Consider the following 13,411-nt stretch of genomic DNA (forward strand, 5'->3'; position numbering starts at 1 on the left):
AAGAATATATGCATGAGCCGTGACCTGGAAGGAACAGAAGTTTCACCTGTTATATGGGGTGCACTTTATGACTTGGTTGGCCAGTTTTCAAAATCATTGATGGCACCATAGGATTACCGAGCAAACAATGTTTCTGATTTTCAGGAGAAAAATTGTTCGGAATTCGACCCATTCGGCCTGCATAACTCCCTAAAATCTCCTGTAATGGAACAGCAATAAACAGATGCCTACCAAAGCTCAGGGGGATTGTGAAAAGAGTCCCAGTTTTGAACGACAGTGCAAAGGCATGCCAGTCTAGACTTCTTCTGGAGAGGTTTAACACCTGTAGGGTTGCTCAAAAAAGCAAGGTTGTGAATAATTGAAATATGCAAAGAGTAGCAACAAATAAGTAACCTGTAAGATTTTAATTTTCCTGCAGTTTAGTTAAGAAATGTTTACAATCACTTGCTATTGGTTACTGCATTTTGCACATTCCTGTGATCCTTTGCAATTTTTTATTTTTTTTGCTGAAAATCCATTTGTGTCTTTTGCAGGCACATTTGGTGCTAGAATTTAACTAGCCCCTTAGTGCATTTTTGTGTGTCTTTTGGCATACAAAGGATTGTTCATAAGTAAGATCATATGCTAAGAAGCTAACAGACCTGTCCATGTATGGCTTGCTTAAGTGACAGCACAGTTTGACAAAGGTTGCAGCATCCTCCAAAACTGTTGCCTGATGGATGGACAGATAGTCCTGACCCTAAGTGGAACCCTTCAGCCGCCAAGCATGTTTAATATAAATAAAATACACAAAAACCAGTTTTAGATTTTATTCTTGACAGCACCATGGCACTGCTACATTATAAATTGTAGACTTGGTGGGGAACTTTAGGTTTTAGGTTTATATACATTTTTACATTTCTAAATATTTATAAAGTAATAAAACAAAAAACAGTAAATGCAGAAATGACTTTTTGGTAAATAAAAAAGTGAGATTGTTGACTTTAAAAAGCTGTTGTATCTCAACACAAGCGTTAATATCATTTTCATGTATTCCATCGGTGGCAGACAGTGGCAATATAACTAAAGCTACTAATACATTGGGGAGAAAGCAGAAAAAACAGAGGGTCAATTTATTTAACTGCACAACAATACCCTCATGTAGAGATAACAACACTCACATACTTGACTGATACAAGCTGAGCTGTCATTCATAAAGTGTCCCCTGCGGCTTCTCTAGATGAGAATCCTGAAGGGTGGGTTTTCTGGGCCACTTCTGTCAGAATCTCAAAGGAAACATGGCAGTGAATATGGGTCTGACAGCTCGGCTGCTGAATTAGGACCATTTGCATGCTAATTTTCACTGTGCTTAGCTCCCTGGCAGATCTGGAGCAAGGAACAGCCTTTGCATGTTTAGAACAATGCTTGACTGATCTAGCTGCGTTAACGAGCAAATTATGGTAATTTTGTTATTACAAATGCATAGAAATTTCCAAAGAGTGGAGAAATGCACTGTTATTCTGTTTTTGTTTCTTCACTTTTCGCACTGGACTTTCTGTTTATACTAACTGTGCTTTGCTTGATTACTTTATATTTAAGTGAACGCAATGTTTCACTTCACTTGCACTTTTTTTTTCTCCCAAGATAAAAGTTCTCAAAGTAATGCAAATGTAACACTTTTGTTGGTTTTTGCTATTATATAATTCCTCAAATCTAGTTCTTGGAAAAGCAGTAAAATAGATTACATATACTTGGGCAGCACAGTGGCTAAATGGTTAGCACTTCCCCCTGGCAGTACTAGGGTCGTTGGTTCAAATCCCAGCCACAGCACCACCTGCCTGGAGTTCTCCCTGTACCTGCGTGGGTTTCCTCCCACACGCCACGGGGCGCGCACCCGGCGATCTCCGTGATCGCTGTGTCCTACAGACACAGCTGATCACGTGATGTGGTAAAAGGCCAATCATAGCAGCCTTTTACCACGTGATCAGCGGTGTCCAATGACACGCTGATCAGAGGGAAATGCAAGTGCCGGTTCTCGGCTGCACTTTCCTCACGCTGTCAGATCGTGAGGAAAGTACTGCCGAGAACCGGCAGTTGTCAGAGCGGGGATCGGCACCGATCATCAGGGCACTGATGATCAGTGCCCTGATGATCGGTGCCCAGCAGTGCCACCCGCAAGTTCCGCCCACCTGTGCCCAGCAGTGCGCCCACTAGCTCCGCCCACCTGTGCCCAGCAGTGCACCCACCTGTGCCACTCTGCAGTGTCACACACCTGTGCCCAGAAGTGCCACCTACCTGTGCTCAGCAGTGCCACCCACCTGTGCCCGCCAGTGCCACCCACCTGTGCCCACCCACCAGTGCTGCCCACCAGTGCCACCCACCAGTGCAGCCCAGCAGTGCTGCCAGTCAGTGCCACCAGTCAGTGCCCAGGGGTTGTGCCAGTCAGTGCCGCCAGTCAGTGCCCAGCAGTGATGCCAGTCAGTGCCATCTATCAGTACCCATCATCAGTGTCATCTATCAGTGCCGCCTATCCGTGACACCTCATTAGTGCTGTCTATCAGTGCCGCCTATCCGTGCCACCTCATTAGTACTGCCTATCAGTGCCCTTTAGTGCTGCCTATCAGTGCCCATCAGTGCTGCCTATCAGTGCCCATCAGTGCTGCCTCATCAACGCACATCAGTGAAGGAGAAAAAATACCTGTTTGAAAAATTTTATAATAGAAACAAAGAAACTTTTTTTTTTTTCAAATTTTTTGCACTTTTTTTATTTATAGCGCAAAAAGTAAAGTGCCCAGTGGCGAATAAATACCACCAAAAGAAAGCTCTATTTGTGAGAAAAAAATGATCAAAATTTCATATGGGTACAATGTTGCATGACCGCGCAATTGTCAATCAAAGTGCGGCAGCGCTGAAAGCTGAAAATTGGCCTGGTAAATAAGGGGGTATAAGTGCCTGGTAGGCAAGTGGTTAAATAATAATAAATACTTGTAGTTGCTAGGGTTTAAATATTCAAATGCATGGTGTAAGATCACAATACTAACTTGCAGATCATGCAGAATAAAAATATATTACCACTGAGTTGGAGATTTCTGAAATTTCTCAGACAGGGAGAGGTAAGGGCCACCTAACCTCCCGACAGTGGTGGGGGCTAGACAGGCATGAGACGGCCAGGGAGATGTGAGAAGGTGTCTTGTGATGGAAGATGTGGAGTAGTACAGTGTGTACCAAGAGCAATGTGCAGGAGTCATAGAACAGAGCTCTAAGGAAGCAATAGCAACCAAAAGGAGAGAGTAGGGTATCAGAGGACATAATCTATGTGATGAAACATCCTTTGACCCTCTGCATACAGAATTTTTGTAAAAGGAAATGGAAATACCTGCCATATTGAATTATTGGCAATATGATGATTTTTCAGCAAGGGGTGGATGGATACTAACTTGTATGAAAACCCCACATTTATATTTCAGTATGTTTCACATCATGAATCAGGGGTGGACTTACAACTCAGGGGGCCCCCGGGCAATAGGGGATCTTGGGGCCCCCGGGCAATAGGGGATCATGGGGCCCCTGTGTCTTTGCCCAAACTCAAAAAAGCCTATGAAAAAGGTACCAGGGGCATCTCATGGGGCCCCCTACTGACCCTGGGCCCTCAGGCAGTGCCCGAGTTTCTAAATGGTCAGGCCGCCCCTGTCATGAATTAACGTATGCAGTTTTCTTAAGAAAATTCTTTTTTCAATTTATTGCAAGGTTTTTTACCTGGAGATCATGCCAGTATGGGCCCAAGCCGATTTCGGCTTTGGACTTGTGTCAAAGATATTAGTTTGATATCAATTTGAGATGCTTCTGAGATCATTCAGAATTCATTAGCAGGTACATTTGACCTACAGTTCACCTGTTTCAGGTGTTTTTCACATGGATGCACTACAGTGTATGACTGTGCAAGGGCCACGTTTATCCGCACAGGGTTGCACAAGTGTTCTGGGCATGTCCCAGCAGGCAGTCCCATTCATGTCAATTGAGATGCATTGGTAGCATGGACAAAGCTGCTGCTCCCAATCGGATATCCATGCAGGTTAACAACCTCAAATGAAAACTGTTTGTGTTTGGGGATGCACGGAGCACCCGCGTATCTCTATGTTTGTAAACACAGCCCTCACACGGGTGTACACTGCAGTACGCCGACAAGAATGAGGCCCTAACCATGACTTGAAATGGAGTGCAATTTCCATTTGAAGCATGCAAAATCTTGTGCGCACAAGACTTAACAGTGTTGCAGGCTGATAACATTAATCCACTTCTTAGCAATTAACAGCAGCCTTGTCCACCTACCATGTAACCACCTTCAGTTGGCTGTTGGGTCACCTATCTTACATACCTGATAGCCTGTCCGGCTGCCAACTATGGACAGCAAATTGACAACCTTCCTGCTAATTGCAAAAGACAGCAGCTTAGTTTTCTGAACTGGAACCAGGGAATGCTGTTCCTGACAGAATTTGCAAATGCAAAACTTTATAGTAGATTCACAAAAAATTGGTTTGGGCCAAAAAAAAAACTATATACACTGAGGTTGATGCCAAACATCCCAAAAATATATTTTGAGTTTATATACACTGTAATATTTGTGATGTAATTTACTAAATATATGAATTTTTCTGTAACTATTTTAGCTTCTTCAGAAAACCAGTACAATTACTTCATATTACATTTCTCAAATATTCTTGCTTCCCGTAGGAAAAACACTTCAGTTTTCTGTACCAAATGAGGCACTAGGTTTTGACAGATCAATACAGTTTAAACATTTTCATAACTTATATTTGCAGTGTAATTATAAAATTATTTGATTTTTGATCAACTAAATAAACTAGATGGACTCCTAGGGTAAAGCTAACGATGCTTTTCCATACAATTTAACAATAGCAGTGCACATCAGTCATTTAATTCCATTCACATAAGATTGATGCACGCAGCAAGCATTTATTACCTCTTATTCAATTAAATAAACTTATTCAAAGCATGCACTTAATAGACAGTTGAAAGTTACTGCAAAATGAGTTGTTGAAGGATTCAAAGATTACATTATTTTATAATTAAACAATAACATGGCTGCCTAATGGAAAATACTTAATACTGGATAACAAACAATCCTTTGGACAGCTGGAGACTGTGGAGAGGAGGAACAGCACCGGGAGGAGGAGGGAACAAAGTGCACAGGGTGATTATCCATCCAGTTGCTGTTGCTCATTTCCTGTCCAATCAGCAACCTGCAGACAGGAAGGTGACCTCAATTTATTCCTTAATTCTAACTAAGAAAATGGTGTTATCCTCCTAGCTGTCCTGTTTAGCAGAGGTGTATAAAACACAAAACCCAAATCTTTTGACAGGTTGGGCAGTTCACATATTTTTCATATACAGTTGCAAGAAAAAGTATGTGAACCCCTTGGGATTACATGGAGTTTTGCATGAATTGGGCATAAAATGTGCTCTGAACGTCATCTAAGTCACAACAATAGAAGAACACAGTCTGCTGAACATAATACTATACAAACATTAGATGTTGCCATGGTTTAATTGCACATAACATGTAAACATTCACAGTGTAGGGAGGAAAAAGTATGTGAACCTTTTGACTTAATAACTGGTTGACCCTCCTTTGGCAGCAATAACCTCAACCAAACGTTTCCTGTAGTTGCAGATCAGACCTGCACAAAAATCTGGAGTAATTTTGGACCACTCCTCTTCACAAAACTGTTTCAGTGTAGCAATATTCTTGGGATGTCTGCTGTGAATCGCTCTCTTAAGGTCATGCGACAGCATTTCAATCGGGTTGAGGTCAGGACTCTGACTGGGCCACTCCAGAAGGCATATTCTGTGCTGTTGCAGCCATTGTTTTGTTGAATTACTTGTATGCTTTGGGTCATTGTCCTGTTGCATCACCCACCCTCTGCGGAGCTTCAGTTGGTGGACAGATGGTCGTACGTTTTCCTGCAAAATGTCTTGATAAACTCTGGAATTCATTTTCCCATCAATGACAACAATCTGTCCAGGCCCTGAGGCAGCAAAGCAGCCCCAAACCATGATGCTCCCTCCGCCATGTTTTACAATGGGGATGAGGTTTTGATGTTGGTGTGCTGTGCCTTTTTTTCTCCACACATAGTGTTGTGTGTTCTTCCCAAACAACTCAATCTTGGTTTCATCTGTCCACAGTATATTTTGCCAGTAGTGCTGTGGAACATCCAGGTGCTCTTTTGCAAACTTCAAATGTGCTGCAATATTCTTTTTGGACAGCAATGGCTTCCTCCGTGGTGTCCTCCCATGTACTCCATTCTTGTTTAATGTTTTCCTTATTGTAGATGTGTCAACAAAAATGTTAGCATGTGCCAGAGATTTCTGTAGGTCTTTAGCTGACACTCTGGGATTCTTCTTTACCTCATGCAGCATTCTGCGCTGTGCTCTTGCAGTCATTTTTACAGGACGACCACGCCTAGGGAGAGTAGCAACAGTGCTAAACTTTCTCCATTTGTAGACAGTCTGTCTTACCGTGGACACATGAACATCAAGGCTTTTGGAGATACTTTTGTAACCCTTTCCAGCTTCATGCAAGTCAACAATTCTTGATCGTAGGTCTTCTGAGAGCTCTTTTCTGCGAGGCATGGTTCACATCAGATAGTGCTTCTTGAAACCAGTAAACCCAAAACAGGTGTGTGTTTTTTAAGGGCAGGACAGCTGTCAGCAACACATCCAATATCATCACACTGATTGGAGTCAAGGTTGGCTCACTCCTGCCTCCAATTAGCTCTGGGAGAAGTCATTAAGCTAGGGCCTCACATACTTTTTCCTCCCTGCACTGTGAATGTTTACATGTTATGTGCAATTAAACCATGGCAACATCTAATGTTTGTGTAGTATTATGTTCAGCAGACTGTGTTCTTCTATTGTTGTGACTTAAATGACGTTCAGAGCACATTTTATGCCTAATTCATGCAAAACTCCATGTAATCCCAAGGGGTTCACATACTTTTTCTTGCAACTGTACGTATTTAGGTTTTTGTCTAGAGTTGAGCTTTAAGTATATTATTTTCCCTCTAGAGATGCATTGAGAAGCAGAAAATAAAATGAGAATTATTAAAATTAGGTGAAATCCCAAGGACTTTTAATCTTTGTACTGACATTTCATCTGAGCTGCAAACTGGAATGCTTCAGAAAAAAGCTTTGCAGTACTCTAATAAAATAAAAATCATCTATGTGATTTGTAGCAAAAGGTTTTTTTTTACTCAGTATTTTTAAACTGATTTGCAGTTTATCCTATTTTGTACAAATGTTACTGAATACTCACCAGGCACCATTCCTGTCAGTGTGGGAGCAGAATAGCTGCCCTGTCCGGCAGGGGGGACGTGCGGAGGGTACCCAGGGAGGGTTGTGCTTGCCAAATCACGACCTAGAGAATCAAACACAGCAAATCACCATGCGAAGTCTCACAAATGCCAAGCATGTTTTTACATCTCCCTGAGAGCTGTGAGCCCTGCCAATGCATTTGTCATCACTGCACAGTGTGAATATCAGGATATCTTGATATACTTGGCAGGAGAAGACATTATTTTTGTGCTCTGCAATATTGTTGAAAATGTGTTATAGGGGGGTGCATGAAAAAAGATAATTGGAAAAAATACATTAAACTGCATGCTGGAATGAGAGTCTGCAAAACACATACTTTTCAGATTGTTTACCAACTGCCACGCTGAAATTGAAACTGAGAGCTTGCATTGGTTTTACTGAAAAATATTTGAAAGCTGGTTGGAAATAAAGGGATTAAATACATTAAAAAAACAGCACAATTGAATTTGCTTTACCAGTGTGCTTTCTTGTATATTATTTTTAACAATGTTTTGCCTAGAGATTATAGACATTACATAGAAGCATAGACATTACATTATTGACACCTGACTGTTTTTGGTATCAGATAATCTCAGGGCAAAAATTCTATGAAATTTAAAAACTTTGTCTCTTCAGAATCGGTTACCCAGGGTTAGATCATAAATGGAGGTGCCTACTTTCAGCTTGCTGCTCCCTATTTCATAGGATAAACAAACATTTCTGATGCATTCATGAGCAACTTGAGTGTACATGTTTATGCAGAAAGCTGCAGAAAATGACATCTGATATTTGGATAATGCCTGTGCATTCTGACTGTCAGCTACAGTCTATAGCTACCTTAATGCATAAAAAATGTACTTAGTAGGATAAAGTGCCAAGTGGATAAGATAACCAGCCTACAATTCTGAATAGAATAGTAATTGGAGGAACAAAATATGTTTAGCTAGGCCATAAGACAGAAATGTTAAGAAGGTAATATGACTGGAGATTTACCAAAGTCAATAATATGAAGGAGAAGAATGCACTTCTTACCTGTCTCAGAGGCAAAATGGCTTTTGTATTAATAAGTGTGGTTTGCATAAAAACTCATGAATAATGCACATTTTTTACCTAACGTAGAGCATGTCTGGTGGGCATCTGGGAACATGGTAGCTTGATACTTCAAAGGTTCAACTTTGGAACACCTTTTTATTCAATAAATCAACCCAATGAGCAAAGTACAGACAAAATGATTTCCCTTGTCTTGGTATGGATTAAGCAAAGAAAATTCTAATTGGCAGTAAAGGATTCAATTTTGTGTTCAGCTTATGAAATATATAGTGTATTCTTTTCAGACACAATAAGACCCCTCGCACATGGGCTTCATAATTTACTGATGTTTACTCAGGAACTTGTGATGCTCATATGAAAGGGGCCAAAAACTGCATGTAAAGACTTGAATAATGTTGAGTATAGGCGAGTAAAGGCGTGTAAGCATATAGATGAGAATAGACGTGTAAAATTCTTCTTCATTGTCAGCATTGTGGCTCCTTGCACAAGGGAGTCAAGGGAGTCACAAGTTCCTGATTAAATATCAGTAAATTATGAAGCTCATGTGCAAGGGGCCTAAATGAGTAAACAGGTGAGTAAATTCCGACACTCAAATAAAAAAATTTCTACTTTCGTTTTCAACTTCTTGCATACTGCAGCTTGAAAAAGTTCAGTACAGAGGGGATTTTCTACTGATCTTAAATGCAGCCCATTTTTACAATGTGTTTGTACACAAAGACAAATAAACAAGCGCTGTGTATTCTTGAGTTAAAAAAAAAAAATAGAAAAATCTGCATTCCAGGTCAGTATTTTGTGCCAATACGCAAATGACCATAAATATTAATGGATTTCCATAGGAGTGTATTGTGCATGTAAACACGCATACGCAAATACGAACACAAGTACCTGTGAATATGGGCTAAACAAACATCTGAAATTGCATTGTTCATGCTCAAACATCAGTACCATGTGCAAGAGGCTGCAGTGTATTCAATTTATACTACTGATCTACTTGATGTATGTGTAATGTCCCATAGACAACAATGCATCTCATTTCAGATCAGTCAAAAACTCCGCATTTTTTACTTCCATATGTAACAGGCCTGTACTCCAAAGTTGTTGTATGTTAGTAGTAGAAAAGTCATCTACCACACATTTTAAAATTATATTTTCTGAAACTTAAATTTAAATGATAGTGCAGCCTAAGATGAAGGAATTCAGCAGTTTAAGCTACATTGTAAAAAGCTAAACGATATCTGGATTTTTACCATTATGAAACTCTCCAGCATCTTTGTAAATGTTGGTGTAACCTGTCTATAATAACTGTGACTGAAGCTACTTTGTATATGTTAGTGTAACCTGGCTATAATAACTGTGACTAAAGCTACCAAAGTAAAGTACAGTATTTCTAATTTTTGTAGACTGGAAAATACCATATTTTTCGCTCCATAAGACACACTTTTTTCCCCAAAAAATATGGGGGAAAATGTCTGTGCGTCTTATGGAGCGAATACTAACCAGGCCTCCACCTGTCACCACCGCCGTGTTAGGGCCAGCGGCTGTCCCATCCCACTGCAATCTGTCCCCAAAGTTCACCCTACCTTATCTGAGCCCCCTGTCTCAGCGGCCTGTCCCTGCAGCTCTTCATAGCAGGCAGTCCCCTCGCCGAACCCAGCAGGCTTGCTCTGCAGTCCGGTCCGCCCTGCAGGCGTGGCCTGTCCACGGACCTTTCCCCTGCTCCTGGCATGTGCATGTACCATAGTTACTGCACTCCCTGCTCTGCAGTCCGGTCCTATCTGCTGGTGTGGCCTGTCCTCGAAGCTCAGTTAGTTAGTGCGCCCCCTGCCTTCTATAGCCTGCCTTCTGTAAGTTAAAAATGACAGATGCTGGGAGTTGTAGCCCTTTTCTTTGATGTATGGTGTCAGATCATTTGATATTCTGGGTGGAGGGGCCCTGTTGGGACTTTATATGATGTAGTATGTCCGCAGTCTCTGATCATCCCTTGTACTATGTCCGCAGTCTCTGCACATCTCCTGTACTATGTCCGCAGCCTCTGGTCATCTCCTGTACTATGTCCGCAGCCTCTGGTCATCCCCTGTACTGTGTTCGCAGTCTCTGGTCATCTCCTGTACTGTGTCTGCAGTCTCTGGTCATCCTCTGTACTGTGTCCGCAGTCTCTGGTCATCCCCTGTACTGTGTCCGCAGTCTCTGGTCATCTCCTGTACTGTGTCCGCAGTCTCTGGTCATTTCCTGTACTGTGTTCGCAGTCTCTGGTCATCCCCTGTACTGCGTCCGCAGTCTCTGGTCATCCCCTGTACTGTGTCCGCAGTCTCTGGTCATCTCCTGTACTATGCCCGCAGTCTCTGGTCATCTCCTGTACTATGTCCGCAGCCTCTGGTCATCTCCTGTACTGTGTCTGCAGTCTCTGGTCATCTCCTGTACTGTGTCTGCAGTCTCTGGTAATTTCCTGTACTATGTCTGCAGTCCATTGGTTCAGAATATTTTTTTTCTTGTTTTTCTCCTCTAAAATCTAGAACCGTCTTATGGTCAGGTGCGTCTTTTGGAGCGAAAGATACGGTACATATTTCTTCCATATAACTAGATAAAATAGGAATTAATTTTATTCCTTCAAATGCTGTTTCCAATTGATTGAATGCATGGCAAAGGTGGCACATGGTCAATCTATAACAATTATGTTTACTTAATTAGTCTTCGCCATGTTATATCTGAATGGCTCCTGTCTGTTGTATGAACTAGGTAATGCCACAGGTGTGGGCATGAAATCAATAAGGCATGGCATTCACAGAGGGCATTTGGGTCAGGCAGAACAAACCTTAAATTAAGTATTTGTAAGCAGAGCTCAATTATATATTGAGTTTAAGCGGCTGCCTGAAATTGTCAGTCTAGAGAATGTGTAGTTAAAACTATGATTCTAGACATCCCCTGTGATTTGAAGAAAAAAAAAAGAAATTCAGTAGGTCTGTAATCTGTTACTCAAACCATGAAATTTGACTTAGCAAAGGTGCAATGAAATTATCTCCCAAGTTGTAGCATTTCCCGGGCATGATTTTGGAAATAAATGTATAAGTACAAACTGGCAAAGAACATATTAGAACGTTTCTTCATGTCTTACTGGAAACCCTTTACACAAGCTTTTTTGCCTTCCAATATGCAGTAAAATAAGCCAAGCACGTCACATAAAATTGAAATGCCCATGTTGTTAGATTACAATCAGCGAGTGCGCAGTGAATAAAACCTGCAGAGTATGCATGATGAGACAATATCTACCTTTAATTCTTATGACACTATAACTGTAAGGATATCTTTTTGTTTCCTTACAACACAAGCCGCACAATTAGTTAACTGAAACAAGACAGTGAATTTTACTTACTGAATAATTATACCATAAATATAGTACAATACGTTTTTTAGAATACATGGATCAGTTTCCATCAGTCTATCAATAGCTGAATAAAAGCGAAAAAATGCTCCGCTTATATGGAAACAAAGGACATGATTGATATGGGCAAAGTCTACCCAAGGTATTTTGCTAAAATTCTCACCATCTATTACATTTATTAATATTGTTGATGGTTGTCTTGTATTTTTCAGGCTGAACAACAGATGGCAGGGGCACCTAATTCTTCTTGAAAGGAAAAGCTTGAATACACACAGCAAAGAGCAGTTAGGTAACAAGAGAATCCAATCACTGAATTGCTAATGCTAAAGTCAGAAAGTCCATTAACTGAACAACAATCTGAGTCCTAAATACGTTTTTCAAATGAAGTGAAATTAGGAAACTTTTGGTTGCAGTCATGGTTCTGCAGCGTACAACTTCTATGGTGTAGCACAAGAAGAGAAATTGATAGTACCCAACCTATATATTCAAAAGACTCTTGAAATGATGTTTGCAGACCACAGAGTTATAAGCAGTGTGGTAGTCTGGTGCAATGGAAATTAAAGAGCCCTAGGAGGTATTCTGCATTCTCAAAGTGTATCTAAATCCATTCAGTAAGCTCAAACACGCATAAACCTGTTAGTTTAAAGTTGTTTTAAATCCATAGCTTTCATTCAAATAATATCTGTTTATCATGCGATTAATATTCTTGTTCAGGCACATCCTGCTATAAAGTGACAACTGTCCCCCAGTTGTGTTCTTTTGTTGCTACCTTGTCCGATGTACCCCTGGTTAAGACTACAAGAAGTCATGTCAACCATCTCAGTCATGTTGTGATTTTTATCCCACAATCCAAAAACATACTAATGGGTTAATTTATTTCTGTTAAAAAAATGACTCTAGAGGGTATTTATATGTTATGTATGGCTGTTTGAGTAACATTAGATTAAAAGCTCCATTGGGATATGGCCTGATGCAGATGGTTCAATGGTCCCTGGAAAGTACTGCAAAATAAAAAGTCACTTTCTAATTAAATACATAAAATATGTAAATACATTTCAACTTCCAGAATAAATAAATGGCTAGTCCCAAAAGTGTCTTCAAGTTTTTTTCTTAAAAGATGAAATGACCTGTCAGTAGGTCTGGGGGCCACAACTCTCTGTGTGCATGTTTCCATGTTTATGTAAGTTTTCATGCATTTTGCGCTACTTTGTTAGGTTCTGTCAGCCAATGCAATATTGAGATTGCTGTAGATAGGGCTGGTTACCATGCACTGGAAACATGCCAAAGTGCAGGTTACATGTTTTTTTCCTATGCTACAGTTGTCAACAATAGGGTCTGCAACAGGAGTTGGTGCACTAAAAACCAGAACTGCATCACATGTCAATGTAGCGCACAGGTATGAACAACAACCAACTGTACACATACATTGAAGTTTGTTCCAACGCACCCAGTAAATTGAAAAGGTGTAATATAAATGTTTTGCTCCTGGTCCTAATACTATTGCACAATAATCAATAATATACAGTATATACAATATGGAAAACTTTGAATAGTATCTTCAGTTTGCAGTGTGCAGGACCTAATGTCCCTAATTGTTAACTAATATAAAGTATTAATTATTTATGAAGCTGT

The 13,411-nt window shown here is 40.6% G+C and overlaps 1 protein-coding gene across 4 annotated transcripts in view; it reads right to left on the minus strand.

The window, feature by feature from the left end:
• Positions 1-13,411, minus strand: part of PAX5 (paired box 5) — a 316,202-nt gene that overhangs the window by 50,451 nt on the left and 252,340 nt on the right. For all 4 annotated transcript variants that reach the window (XM_089670900.1, XM_089670899.1, XM_089670897.1 and 1 more), the window contains one exon: positions 7,313-7,414. In XM_089670900.1, the coding sequence (XP_089527026.1) occupies positions 7,313-7,414 (102 nt within the window). The remainder of the gene's footprint in view (positions 1-7,312; positions 7,415-13,411) is intronic.

This window comes from Staurois parvus, unplaced genomic scaffold, assembly GCF_062004578.1.
Source record: "Staurois parvus isolate SC_StPar_1 unplaced genomic scaffold, SC_StPar_1.0 ptg000096l, whole genome shotgun sequence".
In the NCBI taxonomy this organism is placed as follows: Eukaryota; Metazoa; Chordata; class Amphibia; order Anura; family Ranidae; genus Staurois; species Staurois parvus.